General features: G+C 43.2%; 1 protein-coding gene across 1 annotated transcript in view; it reads left to right on the plus strand.

Moving 5' to 3' along the window:
- The window catches only part of LOC311234607 (kalirin-like), a 225,865-nt gene that overhangs the window by 187,302 nt on the left and 20,155 nt on the right, over nt 1–18,408 (plus strand). The window contains 12 exon segments of the mRNA XM_084321852.1: nt 2,387–2,493; nt 3,043–3,183; nt 3,600–3,713; nt 6,110–6,180; nt 7,054–7,120; nt 8,210–8,313; nt 9,307–9,376; nt 9,844–9,930; nt 10,149–10,241; nt 10,469–10,519; nt 16,962–17,039; nt 18,235–18,403. Coding sequence (XP_084177978.1) covers nt 2,387–2,493; nt 3,043–3,183; nt 3,600–3,713; nt 6,110–6,180; nt 7,054–7,120; nt 8,210–8,313; nt 9,307–9,376; nt 9,844–9,930; nt 10,149–10,241; nt 10,469–10,519; nt 16,962–17,039; nt 18,235–18,403 — 1,152 coding nt within the window.

The following is an 18,408-nucleotide window of genomic DNA, read 5'->3' on the forward strand; positions in this document are numbered from 1 at the left end:
AGTGGCTGAATGTTATCTATAGCACCATCTAGTGGCTGAATGTCATCTATAGATAACATTCAGCCACTAGATGGTGCTATAGATGACATTCAGCCACTAGATGTTAAAGGTGCTATAGATGACATTCAGCCACTAGATGTTAAAGGTGTTATAGATAACGTTCAGCCACTAGATGTTAAAGGTGCTATAGATAACATTCAGCCACTAGATGTTAAAGGTGCTATAGATAACATTCAGCCACTAGATGTTAAAGGTGCTATAGATAACATTCAGCCACTAGATGTTAAAGGTGCTATAGATAACATTCAGCCACTAGATGCTAAAGGTGCTATAGATAACATTCAGCCACTAGATGTTAAAGGTGCTATAGATAACATTCAGCCACTATATGCTAAAGGTGCTATAGATAACATTCAGCCACTAGATGCTAAAGGTGCTATAGATAACATTCAGCCACTAGATGTTAAAGGTGCTATAGATGACATTCAGCCACTAGATGTTAAAGGTGCTATAGATAACATTCAGCCACTAGATGTTAAAGGTGCTATAGATGACATTCAGCCACTAGATGTTAAAGGTGCTATAGATAACATTCAGCCACTAGATGTTAATAGATGACATTCAGCCATTCAGAGTCATAGAGTCATACAGTCAAACAGTCATACAGTCATACAGTCATACAGTAATACAGTCATACATCCATACAGTCAAACAGTCATACAGTCAAACAGTCATACCAGGGGACATTTGATGCTCTTTAGGTATTAGAAGTATGTGGAAGTCACAGTGTGAACAGTAGTCATACAGCCAGGGGACATTTGATGCTCTTTAGGTATTAGAAGTATGTGGAAGTCACAGTGCGGACAGTAGTCATGCAGCCAGGGGACATTTGATGCTCTTTAGGTATTAGAAGTATGTAGAAGGGGGGCGGCTGGGTGGCACAGCGGACTAAGCGTCTGTCTACCACCGCAGAGACACTGGTATCGAATCCAGCTGTCAGCGGTGCCTCCGGCTTGGCCGGTCGTCATACTGACATACTGAGCCTCCCACACGTTACATCTCACCAATGAGAGTCTGCGCTGGCAGGTGAAAAGATGCTGCTGGCTGTCTCCTATGTCTCGGAGGAAGCATCTGATAGACTTCAGGGCATCCTAGACCGACCAGTGGGGGGCACATGCGAGCAACGACCAGGAAGGGGAGGGGGGGAATTGGCATAACGACAAAAAATTGGGATGGGAGAAAAACACAGAAAAACAGGAGGAGAAAAAGTGGATAAAAAAATAAAGAAGTATGTGGAAGGACACAGTGTGGACAGTACAGCCAGGGGACATAACAGAACAGCTGTCTAAGTGTGGAAAAATTATCATTCAGTTAATGAATTTATCATTTAAAAAATGTTGGCGGGTCCAAAAGGAATGTTGCTGTTTACATGTTCCTCCACGTGGAATGCACCTGATTGGATCAATTACGTGCTGGTGCTCTAGTGCGACATCTAGTGGCTGAATATTATTATGTAGCACCTTTAACCCTTTCATTACCACACTACAGAAAGTTAACACTTTCACTACTGGTAGTGAAAGGTTAAACCTTCTGTAGTGTGGTAGTGAAAGGTTAACCTTCTGTAGTGTGGTAGTGAAAGGGTCAACACTTTGTCGTGTGGCAGTGAAAGGGTTATCAGATGAAAAAACTTACAATTCCCGCACTCACTTTTTCTCTGCTTTTATTGTCGTCAACGTTTCGGCTATTCAGCCTTCATCAGGACAGTGGCATGAAACAATGAGGTCTCACATTCATTTTATACAATTCCAAGGTCTGTTTTGGTTGATTGGTTAACCTTCCGTATTGTCGCCGTGAAAGGGTTAACCATTTTGGTAGTGTGGTAGTGAAAGGGTTAATTAAATGTGAGTTAGTCAGTGAGTGATTCAGTCGCCCGAATCTGGTTGTATACTGTGGAAAGTAGGTTTGTGTCCCACCAATCACACTGCTTCAAAGTCTCTATTTATTTTATTTTCTTATCTATGTTTCTGTTTATTAAAGGATCCCCATTAGAGACACATGAAAGAGCCTCTAGCCTTCCTGGGGTCCTGAACAAAACAAATACAATACAAATGTACAACAAAAAATAAGATTAAAAAAAAAAAAAACATAAATTAAAAATGTATACAAATATACAAATTCACATTATAAAATCTAAGATTCCAGTCAAACAAAAAAAAAGATAAAATACACAGATAACAGTTACATACTTGACATGTTGTCAAGATATCTCTTAATATTTTTTTTTAAAGTAATTTTATTATGTATTGTGGATGAGATGTTTTTCGGCAGAGCATTCCAGAGTGCTATTAACCTATAAATGATGTAATGGTCACTGACCCTCCTCCAGGACCCACCTCTCCCACCGTGTGCAGCCTGGCCGGCTCTCAGGGGCCCGGCGGGGGCAGCTCCCCGGGGCCCAAGCGGAGCGGCTCCGGGACCGGGAACACGTTAAAGGTAACGTCCGCTCATCTCAGTTACAAAATTGGAGGCAGAAATTGTTAACATGTGACACAGCAATGCTATCGGAAATGAATGGGGTCCTACAGAATGTCTCTGTGATGTCATAGGACACGAATGGGGTCCTACAGAATGTCTCTGTGATGTCATAGGACACGAATGGGGTCCTACAGAATGTCTCTGTGATGTCATAGGACACGAATGGGGTCCTACCTTACTTTTTATTGGTTGGTTTCTCAGAGAAGGCTGACCAGTCTATAAAACATTGACTGTGATTGGTTGGTTCCTCAGCGCTGGCTGACCAGTGTATAAAACATTGACTGTGATTGGTTGGTTCCTCAGCGCTGGCTGACCAGTCTATAAAACATTGACTGTGATTGGTTGGTTCCTCAGCGCTGGCTGACCAGTGTATAAAACATTGACTGTGATTGGTTGGTTCCTCAGCGGTGGTTGACCAGTGTATAAAACATTGAATGTGATTGGTTGGTTCCTCAGCACTGGCTGACCAGTGTATAAAACATTGACTGTGATTGGTTGGTTCCTCAGCGGTGGCTGACCAGTCCGGTGAGGCGGCTGAGTCAGGGCAAAGCAGACGGACAGAAGAAACCTCCACTTCGCACCAGGAGACGAGAAAACAGAGCGGACCACCAGGACCTGACCACACCCCTCACCACCAACACACATGCTGTAAGAACACACACACAATGACACACACACATACATGTGTATTAGGGGTGTAACAGTACACGTATTCGTACCGAACCGTTTCTGTACGAGACCTTCGGTTCAGTATGCGCTGTGTACCAAACGAATACACTAATACAACGTTACTTTAAGCACTAACGGGACGCACGTGCGGAACCTTTTATTTGTGTGCGGAACTCAATTCAAAACTCCAAGTTCACGCCACACACACACACACACACACACACACACGCACGCACGCACGCACGCACACACACACACACACACACACACATTATTTTGTCATCCCTTTGATCTCCTAATCAAAATACTGTCTCTTCTCTCTTATGCCTCTCTGCTTTCCTCATCCTCTCTCTCTCTCTCTCTCTTCCTCTCTCTCTCGCTCTCTCTCTCCCTAGAAGGGTAAAAGGGAGGACTCTGTGCAGAGCGGAGGAGAGGAGGAGCAGGAGGAAGAGCCTCACACTCCCCTCCCTCCTCCTATGCAGATCATCAAGGACCCAAACAACCCTGAGGTACTCCTTTAATAATAATAATAATAATAATGCATTATATTTATAAGGCGCTTTTCAAGGCACTCAAGGTCGCCATACAACAATTTAAAAACTGTTAAATTCACAATCACAATCCATTAAAATATAAAATCAGACAAAAAATTAAATCAGACATACGCCTGCCTAAACAGGTGGGTTTTGAGGTGGGTTTTAAATGGGATGATGGAGTCAATGTTCCTGATGTCGGGGGGGAGGGAGTTCCAGAGGCAGGGGGCAGAGCAGCTGAAGGCTCTTGACCCCATGGTGGCCAGACGGGCTGGGGGGACGGTCAGGTTGATGGAGGAGGCAGACCTGAGGGACCGGGTGGGAATGTTGATGTGGAGGAGGTCGGACAGGTATGGAGGGGCGAGGTTGTAGATGGCCTTGAATGTATGGAGGAGGATCTTGTAGTCTATGCGGTGTTTAATGGGAAGCCAGTGTAGTTGGCGTAGGACGGGGGTGATGTGACTGATGACAGGGGTTCTGGTGATTATACGGGCACCAGCGTTCTGGACCAGTTGGAGCTTATGGAGGAGTTTGTGGGGGAGACCAAAGAGAAGGGAGTTGCAGTAATCTAAGCGGGAAGTGACGAGGGAGTCGACCAGGATTGCGGCGCTGTTGGGAGTGAGTGAAGGGCGGAGGCGGTTGATGTTGCGAAGGTGGAAGTAGGCGGACCGGATGGTGTTGTTGATGTGGGAATGGAATGATAGGGTGCTGTCGAGGACGACACCCAGACTCTTGACCTGGGGGGAAGGGGAAACCAAGGAGTTGTCTATGGTGAGGGTGAAACTGGGGTGCTTGGTGAGTGTGGACTTGGAGCCAATGAGGACTACCTCTGTTTTATTACTATTTAGTTTAGTACTAGTTTAATTAGTTTAATACTAATAACCCAGAGGTACTGCTTTAATACTAATAACCCTGATGTACTGCTTTAATACTAATAACCCTGATGTACTGCTTTAATACTAATAACCCTGAGGTACTACTTTAATACTAATAACCCTGAGGTACTACTTTAATACTAATAACCCTGAGGTACTACTTTAATACTAATAACCCTGAGGTACTCCTTTAATACTAATAACCCTGAGGTACTACTTTAATACTAATAACCCAGAGGTACTGCTTTAATACTAATAACCCGAGGTACTCCTTTAATACTAATAACCCTGAAGTACTGCTTTAATACTAATAACCCTGAAGTACTACTTTAATACTAATAACCCAGAGGTACTGCTTTAATACTAATAACCCTGAAGTACTCCTTTAATACTAATAACCCTGAGGTACTACTTTAATACTAATAACCCTGAAGTACTCCTTTAATACTAATAACCCTGAGGTACTACTTTAATACTAATAACCCTGAGGTACTGCTTTAATACTAATAACCCTGAAGTACTGCTTTAATACTAATAACCCTGAAGTACTACTTTAATACTAATAACCCTGAAGTACTCCTTTAATACTAATAACCCTGAAGTACTGCTTTAATACTAATAACCCTGAAGTACTACTTTAATACTAATAACACTGAGGTACTGCTTTAATACTAATAACCCGAGGTACTCCTTTAATACTAATAACCCTGAAGTACTGCTTTAATACTAATAACCCTGAGGTACTACTTTAATACTAATAACCCTGAGGTACTCCTTTAATACTAATAACCCTGAAGTACTCCTTTAATACTAATAACCCTGAGGTACTCCTTTAATACTAATAATAACCCTGAAGTACTCCTTTAATACTAATAACCCTGAGGTACTCCTTTAATACTAATAACCCTGAAGTACTACTTTAATACTAATAACCCTGAGGTACTGCTTTAATACTAATAACCCTGAAGTACTGCTTTAATACTAATAACCCTGAGGTACTCCTTTAATACTAATAACCCTGAAGTACTGCTTTAATACTAATAACCCTGAAGTACTGCTTTAATACTAATAACCCTGAAGTACTGCTTTAATACTAATAACCCTGAAGTACTCCTTTAATACTAATAACCTCTCTCTCTTCCTCTGTCTCTCTGTCTCTCTCTCTCTCATATCTCTCTATTTCTCTCTCATCTCTCATCTCTCTCATCTCTCTCTCTTTCTCTCTCTCTCATCTATCTCTACCTCTCTCTCTCTCATCTCTCTACCTCTCTCTCATATCACTCTCTCTATCTCCCTCTTTCTCTCTCTCTCTCTCTCTCTCTCTCTCTCTCTCTCTCTCTCTCTCTCTCTCTCTCTCTCTCTCTCTCTCTCTCTCTCTCTCTCTCGCTCTCTCTCTCTCTCTGTCTCTCTCTCTCTCTCTCTCTCTCTCTCTCTCTCTCTCTCTCTCTCTCTCTCTCTCTCTCTCTCTCTCTCTCTCTCTCTCTCTCTCTACCTCAGGGTCTGGATTCAGATCAGGGATCCAATGAATCTGACACAGAACAGAGGAACAAAGCCATGAGGGGACGAATGTAAGATACACATACAGACACACACATACACTCACATACACACATACACACATACACATACACACACATACATACATACATACATACATACATACATACATACATACATACATACATACATACATACATACATACATACATACATACATACATACATACATACATACATACATACATACATACATACACACACATACACACATACACTTACTGTACACACATACAGACACAGACATACACTCACACACGTACATGTCATGACAAACAATGGTCCTCATTCTCGAACATGTTCGTAAGTGCCTTTGTAAATATAAAAATGTTTCGTACCAACACATTTACAAAAATCCTCCTCCAGATTCCTGAACGTGCGAAACGGTCTTGGTAAGTGGGCAAGATGTTCGCAGCTGTGCTTCGCTGAATGAAGTACATCACTCACTCTTAAACTGGCAGCCCATACCCCTGAATTTGCATACAGACACACCCAGCTCCTTATAAGGCCAGGGCCGTGTGCAAAACAGAAGTGCCATTGCATCTCTGCTGTGCTGACCCTTGTTTTGTAAGTCCTTGGTAAATCTCACGTATGTCCATTCGAGAATGAGGACCAATGTTTTGTACTATGGACAGGCACAGGACACAGCTAGCAAACCACACAGACAACATATCCCCAAATACATGTGTGTGTGTGTGTGTGTGTGTGTGTGTGTGTGTGTGTGTGTGTGTGTGTGTGTGTGTGTGTGTGTGTGTGTGTGTGTGTGTGTGTGTGTGTGTGTGTGTGTGTGTGTGTGTGTGTGTGTGTGTGTGTGTGTGTGTGTGTGTGTGTGTGTGTGTGTGTGTGTGTGTGTGTGTGTGTGTGTGTGTGTGTGTGTTTTGCAGGTTTGTGGTGAACGAGATGGTCCAATCAGAGAAGGACTATGTGAAAGACCTGGGCGTCATTGTAGAGGTGAGATTGACAGGACCGTCAGCCAATCAGATCCTCTGATGAACCTGATTATCTAATTATATTACTACAAGTTTACATCTATAGTTTAGTGAAACTATTAAATATTAAATATAGGCGGTCAGGTGGCGTAGCGGAGATTGTGCTCGTCACCAATGCAAGAGGCTGCGGTCTCGACTCCCGGAGAGTCAGCATTGCCTTGGCTTGGGCTGATCGCTATACTAACTCGTTTGGCTGAGTTAGGGGGAGGGAAGCCGTGGGTGGGTCCTCGGCGTTGTGGACAGCGACCCCTACAGTTCGGTCGGGGCGCCTGCACAGCGAGGGTAGGATCTGGAGAAAGGTAGTGTGACCTTCCACACGTTACACTCTCACGGTGAGAATCTGCGCTGCCAGGCTGGCTGCCGGCTGGCTGCACATGTGTCAGAGGAAAGCATGTGACAGTCTCCGGCCTCCCGGACCAACAGTAGGGGGGGTGCACAACAACCAGGAAGGGGGTTGGGAATTGGCATATCGACTAATAGTGGTATGGGAGAAAAATCGGAAAAAAAGGAGGGGGAAAAAGATAATAATAAAAAAATAAAAAAATATATATATATATATAACCAGTACATTTAGAAGAAAATTTTATGATAAAAAGATGTAATTTAGATGATTATGAAGAAATAAATCCTCTTTATCTCTCTCTCGCTCTCCCTCCTACTGTCTCTCCCTCCCTCCCTCCATCTCCCTCTCTCTCACGGTCTCTCTGTCTCTCTCCCTGCCTCTCTCTCCCTCCCTCTCTCTCTCCATCCCACTGTCCCTCTCTTTCGCTCTCTCCCTCCCTCCCTCTCTCTCTCTTGCTGTCTCTATGTCTCTCTCTCCCTCCCTCTCTCTCTCTCTCCCTCCCACTGTCCCTCCCTCCCTCCATCTCTCTCTCCTTCTCCTACTGTCTCTCCCTCCCTCTCTCTCCCTCCCACTGTCCCTCTCTCTCTCTCTCCCTCCCTCCTACTGTCCATCCCCCCCTATCTCTCTATCTCTCTCCCTCCCTCTCTCTCCCTCCCACTGTCCCTCTCTCTCTCTCTCTCTCTCTCTCTCCCTCTCTCTGTCTCTCAGGGTTTTATGTCCAGGTTGGAGGTCAGAGGAATCCCTGAGGACATGAGAGGAAAAGACAAGATTGTCTTTGGGAACATTCATCAGATATATGACTGGCACAGAGAGTGAGCACGCACACACACATTCATCAGATATATGACTGGCACAGAGAGTGAGCACACATACACACATGCATCAGATATATGACTGGCACAGAGAGTGAGCACGCACACACACATGCATCAGATATATGAGAGTGAGACTAGACTTGATGTTTTTTTATTTTGACCATTGACCTCTATCTTCCTCTCCCTGTCTCTCTGTCTCTCTGTGTGTGTACTGTATGTCTCCCTCTCTCCTCCTCTCTGTCTTTCTGTCTCTTTGTGTGTATGTCTCCCTCTCTCTCCCTCTCTCTTCCTCTCCCTGTCTCTGTCTCTTTGTGTGTGTATGTCTCTCTCTCTCTTCCTCTCCCTGTCTCTTTGTCGCTTTGTGTGTATGTATCCCTCTCTCTCTCTTCTCTCTGTCTCTCTGTGTGTGTATGTCTCTCTCTCTCTTCCTCTCCCTGTCTCTCTGTCTCTTTGTGTGTATGTCTCCCTCTCTCTCCCTCTCTCTTCCTCTCTCTGTATCTCTGTCTCTCTGTGTGTGTATGTCTCTCTCTCTCTTCCTCTCCCTGTCTCTCTGTCTCTTTGTGTGTATGTCTCCCTCTCTCTCCCTCTCTTCCCCTCTCTGTCTCTTTGTGTGTATGTCTCCCTCTCTCTTCCTCTCTCTGTATCTCTGTCTCTCTGTGTGTATGTCTCTCTCTCTCTTCCTCTCCCTGTCTCTCTGTCTCTTTGTGTGTATGTCTCCCTCTCTCTCCCTCTCTTCCCCTCTCTGTCTCTTTGTGTGTATGTCTCCCTCTCTCTTCCTCTCTCTCTGTCTCTCTGTATCTGTGTGTGTGTGTGTGTGTGTGTGTGTGTGTGTGTGTGTGTGTGTGTGTGTGTGTGTGTGTGTGTGTGTGTGTGTGTGTGTGTGTGTGTGTGTGTGTGTGTGTGTGTGTGTGTGTGTGTGTGTGTGTGTGTGTGTGTGTGTGTGTGTGTGTGTGTGTGTGTGTGTGTGTGTGTGTGTCTCCCTCTCTCTAGTTTCTTCCTGGTAGAGTTAGAGAAGTGTCTACAGGACCATGACCTTCTGTCGGAGCTGTTCATCAAACATGTGAGTCATCTGCATACAGTAACACACACATTACATATTATTACTGTCTATACACAAACATGTCATCTGCATACAGTAAGACACACATTACATATTATTACTATCTATACACAAACATGTGAGTCATCTGCATACAGTAAGACACACATTACATATTATTACTATCTATACACACACATGTCATCTGCATACAGTAACACACACATTACACATTATTACTATCTATACACAAACATGTCATCTGCATACAGTAACACACATTACATATTATGCGTGTGTGTGTGTGTGTGTGTGTGTGTGTGTGTGTGTGTGTGTGTGTGTGTGTGTGTGTGTGTGTGTGTGTGTGTGTGTGTGTGTGTGTGTGTGTGTGTGTGTGTGTGTGTGTGTGTGTGTGTGTGTGTGTGTGTGTGTGTGTGTGTGTGTGTGTGTGTGTGTGTGTGTGTGTGTGTGTGTGTGTGTGTGTGTAGGAGAGGAGGCTGCACATGTACGTGGTGTACTGCCAGAACAAGCCGAGGTCAGAGTTCATCGTCATTGAGTACGAGAACTTCTTCGAGGTGAGACCGTCCCTCCTGTTACATCACTTCCTGTTACATCACTTCCTGTCCATTGACCCTTAAATCAAATCTAAATGTAAATCTGGATTAAAGTAAATCTATCTAACCCTCTCTCTCTCTCTCTCTCTCTGTCTCTCTATCTCTCTCTGTCTCTCTCTGTCTCTGTGTGTCTCTCTCTCGGTCTCTCTCTCTCTGTGTGTCTCTCTCTCTCTCTGTAGGAGATCCAGCATGAGATCAGTTGTCGGATGTCAATAAGTGATTATCTGATCAAACCCATTCAGAGAATCACCAAATACCAACTCCTTCTGAAGGTGTGTGTGTGTGTGTTGTGTTGTAGTGTGTTGTGTTTGTTGTGTTGTGATTGTTGTGTTGTGTTTGTTGTGTTGTGTCTGTTGTGTTGTGTTTGTTGTGTTGTGTTTGTTGTGATGTGTTGTGTTTGTCAAGACGTGTCTAGAAATAATTATCATACGATTTATTATCATGTCTCTCTCTTTCTCTCTCCTCTTTCGGTCTCTCCCTTTTTCTATATCTCTCTCAGGACTTCCTGAAGTACACGTCTAAAGCAGGGATGGACTGTGAAGAGATTGAGGTGAGTATCTATATTTGTATCTGAAGTATCTATATTTGTATTTGAAGTATCTATTTGTATCTGAAGTATCTATATTTGTATATGAATTATCTATATTTGTATCTGAAGTATCTATATTTGTATTTGACCAACAATGGTCCTCATTCTCAAACGTGTTCGTAAGTACCTTTATAACTATCTTGGTAAAAAGTTTGTACTAACAAATTTACAAAAATCTTCCTCCGGATTTCTCAACGCGTGAAACGGTCTCCGTACAGTAAGTGGCCAAAATCATCACAGCTGGGTTCCCATGAATGAAAAACGTCACTCATTATTAACTCATTCAGAGCCGGAGCTATATGACTGAATTAGGTCTAGATGGCCAGCGCTTTAATCAATGGGAGGACGGGGATATTTGCGAGTGCTTAAAATATATCTTAAATTATGGCTATGGGTCTAATACACCCGTTGCTTATCAATGAGTTGCTTGCAGTCAACATGTACAAAACGGATTGTTTTTTCATCTGTACATTTCCGTTTGATACCGTTTTGAATACGAGTATAGTTTTGGTGATTTCTAGTAATTCCAGAGAAAGACCCGATAATAGCCCTTTAGTGGAATACACAAAACACGTTGTCATTTTTCGGCTGATTTATTAATCGTTTTCAAATAAACACTAGATTATCGATAGTATATGTGTCCTCATGCACGCTACAGAAGTGGGCTGAAAAATCGCTTATCCGTGCATTGGTCGGCGCCAACGGCACGCACACACACACACACGCACGCGCGCGCTCCGATGTCGGTGAAAGGAATCTGATTAACCCAAGATTTGTAACATAGATTCCTTACCTCACATCTGATGTCCTGCAAAAAGATTAATCCAATTCCTGATCGCCATTCCAAATATTGATCGTGTTTATTGATCCAACGTTATATATCCAAAACACATAATCCACGCTGCTCAGAGTGTCCTGAGTCAATGTGGTATAACAACAGCACCTATGAGCAGACTCAAGTCCCGCCACCCCTACAACAAGGTGGCACAAGAGATGCTCTGTTCCACCACTGAGGACCTATCCAGAAATGGATGGCTGGCGGCAGCCTGGAAGAGAGAGTGGGAGAGTGCTGGGCCAACCCGTATCCACCACCACATCTGGGATCCAGGAGATGGCGCCACAGGAGACGATCTTCCACGCCGGCAATGGGTTCTGCTGAACCGTTTAAGATCTGGGGTTGGTCGCTTTAAAGCATCATTAAAGAAGTGGGGCCTGGCAGACAGCGCTGCATGTGAGTGTGGAGACCCTGAGCAGACTGTTGACCACATCCTGACCATCTGCCCCCTATACAAACCACCCTCGGAAGCCAGCCTCTTTGATGTGGGACCAGAGTTAAGGGCATGGCTACAAGATACGGAGTTGGACCTCTGACGTTACACGAAAGCAGCAGCAGTGGTATAACGATACTGCATGCCAGAGAAGGAAAACCTGGACCGGACTTATTTTTTTATGCACAGTCCCAGCCAATCCAATCCAATGATGTGCAATGCCTTCCGGGAGACGATAGGCGGCGGTATTTGCCCTTTTGCGAGCTCAGACCCATTCCCAACGATAACATCAGGTTGGATGGATGAAAATGAATGGATATCGCTAATAAAAGAAATAACGATTAAACAAGGCTATCCATTGTGTCTGCTCCATGCTGACCCTTATGGGGGAAATGTTCAACAGGTAGCGTGGAAGCAATTTGCAACTGATCAAAATTTGATTAGATTAGATTAAAATGTATCGTCATTATACAGCACAAGTACAATACAACATCCAACCAGAGTGCAAATGTAACAGTAAAGTGCAATAGTAACATGCAATGCACAGTTACCAAGTGATGAAACTGGTAAAAGGCTTCATTTGGGATAAATAGTTAGTGATTCCGTTCACGTAGATTCTACAGACATCCTCGGAATTAAATAATTATAATAAAGATAAATACAACAATATTTGTAGGTTTTGCATTTATAGTAATCCTCTGCAATTCTGGAAGGAAATAAATAAACTAGGCCCCACAGACAGTCCCAATGGAGATTGTATTCAACAACGGTGAATCATGTTTTGAAACTGAGCAGATTCTGAAAAAGTGGGAAACCACCAGTAGCCTATATGCCTGTAGTAGTCACCCTTTATTTGATGATGGTTTCCTGATAGAAATATGTAAGTTAAAATGTGAGGCCTTAGGATGAGCAATAGCCCTACAGTTTGTGAATTGTTGAACAGTGACATTACGTTAGACGAGGTGCAGAGTGTAGTGGACAGAGCGAAACTGAATAAAGCCATGGGTATTGAGGAGTTATCCAACGAGGTCCTTAAAACTCCCTACCTGCTGAATGTATTACACTGTTTATGTCAAACTTGTTTTCACACAGGCACCATCCCCTCAATATGGAACAAGTCCATTAAGCCCATCCCCAAATCTGCTAAAGCTGACCCTAGAGTCCCGTTAAATTATAGAGGTATTAGTTTGATCAGTACAGTTTATAAATTATATTCAAGTGTTCTTATATAATAGATTAAATAAATACTTAGAATATAATGAAATGTTGGTGGATGAGCAGAATGTGTTTAGGGCTAAGAGGGCTTGTATTGATCATGTTTTTGTTTTTATCATCGGTGGTGAGAGCCAAATTGGACGAGGGCAAGAATACATTTGTTTGTTTCGTTGACTTTAAAAAAGCCTTTGATTGGATTAATAGAGAGCTTTTGGATTATAAATTCATTTGTTCTGGTATTGATGGTCTATTTTATAAGGCTATCAAAAGCCTGTATGAGGCCCCATCTGCCTGTCTGCAGCTGAATGATGTTAGGACCGGCTGGTTCCCCACTCCATTCGGTGTAAAACAAGGAAATGTACTTTCTCCCGCTTTGTTCGCCCTTTATGTTAATTACCTGGCGCAAGAAATTAAAAAAGTATTTTATTGTACACTGATGATATTGTCCTGTTTGCAGAAAATGAAGCAAATTTCCAAAAATAAATGGAATATTCTGAGTTCTTGGTGCAGGAAATGCAGACTTGCGATTAACAGTGAAAGAATACAGATTATGCACTTCAGGAAAAAACATGAACAGCAGAGTAACCATAGGTTTCAATTTGGACCAACACCCCTGACTTAGGCCTACACGTACTCTTATAAATATCTTGGTTTTGTCTTTAATGAGTACATGAGCTTCATAGAAGGAGGGAAAATACTGTGAGTAAGCAGGAAGGGCGCTAGGGGGTGTGTTGAGTAAAATGAAAATGTGCACTGACCTTGGGTTTTCAACATTTACACAACTCTATGATTCAATGGTTGGTTCTGTTTTATTTTATGTTGCTGGAGTATGGGGTTTTGATGATGCACCGAGTGTCATGAGATACTTCTTGGGAGTCCATAAATATACAGCAAAAGGGTCTATAGAAGGGGACATGGGTTGGGACTCATGTTTGGTCAAACTAAAATGTGTAATGGTTAGGTTATGGAACTGCCTGGTCCAGCTGCCAGATGATAGGGTGACTAAAAAGATATTTAAGTCATCCCTGGTCAAGAGAGATGTCCATGATTTTTTCTTCTGCTGATTTAAGTATGATTTTTATGAATAATCTGCAGTGTAAGGTTAATATAATTAAACCAAAATTATCAACAATTCATCAGGATAAGTGGAAGGTGGAGATATGGAAGAAACCAAAACCAAAAAAATATGTTGAAATTAAAGATGAGTATTTTACTCAACCTTATGTAATGTTAAACTTAAAGAGAGGACGGAGGTCTCTGTGTGCCCAGTTGAGGTCTGGCACCCTGCCATTGGCTGTGGAAGTGGGTAGATTCCAGATTTGTTTTAGCAGTCTGTTGAGTTGTTTTTTTGGGGAGGAGATTTTACTGGATCTTTGGAGAAAGCATGGCACTTGAGACAAAACACATTATATCCTATATAATTTTATATGAATTCCTCTTGTTTCTTTGAAGTACATTGTTTACAGCTTGTTATTATGTTTTATTTTGTTTTATTTTTTGTGTCCATCTTGGTCTATATGATCACTTACTGTTTCATACATCTGTATGTAAGACAAAAAAAATTAAAATCAATCAATCATGTAGTCATGAGTCTCATGACTCAAATCAGGCATCGACATTACACACACGCACTGCAAACTAAATAAATAGGAACTAAAACCAATCACATGGATATAGTGTAAGGGTTCCCCCGGTCCTGCGGGACCGGACAGCAACCCTTCTCTCGGTTCGACTGGTCCAGGTGTCGGACCGTCTCAACTCCCCTTCCATACACCCCTTCATACAACATTGCCAACCGGTGGGCTGATCCAGATGTGGCATATCTGGCATCAGCTCACTCACTTGATTAATATTATTTACTGCCATTTATGTTTGTTATGTTCATTGTCTGTGTTGTCGTTGTTGTTTCCACTTTGTTAGACTTGTGTTCCCCTGTCTGTGTTTTGTAAATATGTTTTAGTCTCGTTGGTCTCAGGTTGTTCAATTGTTATTGTTTTTCCCAGTGTGCTCTGTGTTCTGTTGTTTCTGTCTACCACACCTGTGTCCTGTTTGTAATTACCCTCTGTCTCTAATTAGTGTTTGTATATTAGGTGTTGTGGGCCAGCAGACACTTGCTGGTTCATTGTTTAATTGTTACCGTTGTTGTCAGTCGTGTTCCTTGTTTTCTGTTTTAAGTAAAAGCCTTATTATCATCACTACGCCGTCTCCTGTATCCTGTATACCTCTCCATTCTACACTGCAAACTGGGTTCCACCACATCATGCCAGCAAAGCGGCACCACCGTAACATATAGTGGAATAGACTAATGGCCCAAACGCACAAGAACGCGGGACGTGAGGCGGGCGGGCCATCAGAGTTTCACTTTCGCTCCCATGTTAACGGGCGTCGCTGTTCGCACTGGCCGCGAGGAAGCGTATTTTTTTGCTTTGGGTGGATTCAGACGCGTGCGCCATGCACATTTTCACAGAAATACACTCAATATCTGCATTATTACCACACATATAGATGTTGTTCAACCAGCTAATGTGTCTGTATCTTTCCCAATACAAATAAACCATACTATACTGTAAGATCCTGATCAAACTGGCCAGTATCACGTCTTCGTCTGTTTGGCTCTCCATCCAATTCCTCTGCGTTGTGTACTTTTAATGGTCCTGACGTCTACGACACTGGCTGATAAGATCCTTATCTCCCCCGTTAGTGCAATCCATAAACCATACTAATTCTCCACCTCCGTAAGAATTCGACACTTCGACACCGTGAAATACCTTATGAGGAAAAGCGTTGTTTTATTGCGATAAACAGAACCTCATAATTAGATGTTATCAGATGTTATCAAATTGTATCGTCCTTGAAGAGTCTATTCTAATGATCTTTCGGTGTGTTCGTCTATCGTCCTTTTGTTATTCAGTCCAATAGTGTTCAGGCCTGTTCGTTAGCCGAGACCATCCTTGTGGTAGCCGAAGCTAATGCTGATGTGGCATTCTTCCCCCCCCCCCCTCTCAATGAGAGGAGAGAGTGTCTTCTGTGTGATCTCAATCCTACTCGCTCTTGGTCAGATTCTAGTCTGAGTCAGATTCTAGTCTGCCTTACACCCGGAAACACCGTTCGACTTATAGATCCTCGCCGTAGCAACGATAGCCCACCCCTTTCTGGTTGTCATGTGCCGCGTTGTCATGACAACTGCGTTAATAACCTTTCACACCATTAAACGTTTCATTAAGATGAACCTCTCTCCCTCCTGCTCTGGGAGACACTCGCTCTTATCTCAGATGTTCCCACAAGGAATGTCAACAAACATTCTCTCGCTGGCAGTATGGTGCTCACTCGCTCTGAACCAACCTCTGCTAAGCCAAACACATTTCTGCCCTCTCTGACCTGGCACCGTTAGATGCTACCATCTTCCCCCAATCTATACATCACATACATTGAAAAAGCACCCCAAATCCCTCAATACTTTTGCAGGAGTACAGTCACACTGATTTAATCATTCTAAAATGTATTCTAACATTCTAATTAATGAGATAATAACGGGTTATACATGAAAAATGGACAATAGAACCTGTGTGTGTGTCTGTGTGTGTGTGTGTGTGTGTGCTGTACCAGACTGGGTGGTAGAGACCATGTTCTTTGTATTCTTAGATGTCCCTAAAACCCTGTTGAACACCTGATCCTCTGACATATTTGTTTGTATGATGTGTAATGTAATCGTGTGTGTGTGTGTGTGTGTGTGTGTGTGTGTGTGTGTGTGTGTGTGTGTGTGTGTGTGTGTGTGTGTGTGTGTGTGTGTGTGTGTGTGTGTGTGTGTGTGTGTGTGTGTGTGTGTGTGTGTGTGTGTGTGTGTGTGTGTGTGTGTGTGTGTGTGTGTGTGTGTGTATGCGCGCGCGAGTGTGTGTGCGCGTGTGTGTGTTGCTCCACAGAAAGCGGTAGACCTGATGTCTCTGGTTCCTAAACGTTGTAACGACATGATGAACCTGGGTCGACTACAAGGATATGAGGTAGGAGACAAGGAGGTAGGAGACATGAGGTAGAAGATGAGGAGCTAGCAGATATGAGGTAGAAGATGAGGAGGTAGGAGACAAGGAGGTAGGAGATGATTAGGTAGGAGATAATGAGGTAGGAGCTTTTGATGTTTAATTTGAAAGATAGGACTGAATTCCAATATTAGACCTGAGTTTCTTTGTATCCCTTACAAAAAAGCATCATGGTATTTCCATAAATCTTTCCACATCATCGTAATAAAAAGCATACATTTAAACCATCTGTATAATTTTACCATCATTTACCATCATTACCATCAAACCCCACAGTCGCTTCATTCTGTCGCCATCTTGATAACAAGACTAACAAAAGTGTGTGTCTGTGTCTGTGGTGTGTGAACCTAAGCAAAACAGAATTGATTTACCTGCCGGCCAAATCCTCCCCCCTGACCGACCTTTCCATCACAGTCGAGAATGTAGCTGTGGCCGCGTCCCCGACCGCCAAGAACCTTGGTGTTGTCCTTGACGACCAGTTGAACTTCTCCGCTCACATCGCAGCGACAACCAGAACCTGCAGATACGCTCTGCATCTTCTGGCCGCCTCAGACCCACTCCTATCCGAGCTCCGGGAGGGTCATCAAAGAGAAGCCGCCTATTCTCAGTCCTTGCCCCACAATGGTGGAATGAACTTCCCACCACAGTTAGGACAGCCGAAACCCATCCAATCTTTCGCCGTCGACTAAAGACGCACTGCTTCAACCATTATCTGAAATGAAAAAAATAATAATAATAACCCTAACTAACCTTACTGTCATGCACTTGTCCTAAACACTGTAGCACTCAACGCTTTGATGAACATTGTTACTCAGCTGAGTTGTACCCTTCCTGCTGACTTGTCGTACAAAACTTGTAAGTCGCTTTGGATAAAAGCGTCAGCTAAATGACTAAATGTACACATATGAGTGCATGCTTACCAACTGTTTCGCCTGTTTTATTGCAACACTACTATCACCGACATCTAAGAAGGGAGATCCCCCTTGAATGGCCCTTCTAAGGGTTCTCTCCTCCACATTGCCTGTGGTGCATTTATTCCTATTGCTAGGAGTTTTTCCTTACCTTCCTTGATTTGATTTGATTTGATTTGATTTGATTTGATTTGATTTGATTTGATTTGATTTGATTTCTGTAAATGTATGTAAATGTGCATCTCCAGGGGAAGCTGACCAGCCAGGGGAAGCTCCTGCAGCAGGAGACCTTCTGCGTCTGGGAGCAGGACGGAGGCGTCTTGTCTCGGAGCAAAGAGAGGAGAGTCTTCCTCTTCGAGCAGATCATCATCTTCAGTGAACTGCTGAGGAAAGGCTCCTCGACACCCGGATATCACTACAAG

This window comes from Notolepis coatsorum, assembly GCF_963971535.1.
Source record: "Notolepis coatsorum genome assembly, chromosome: 1".
Lineage (NCBI taxonomy): Eukaryota > Metazoa > Chordata > Actinopteri > Aulopiformes > Paralepididae > Notolepis > Notolepis coatsorum.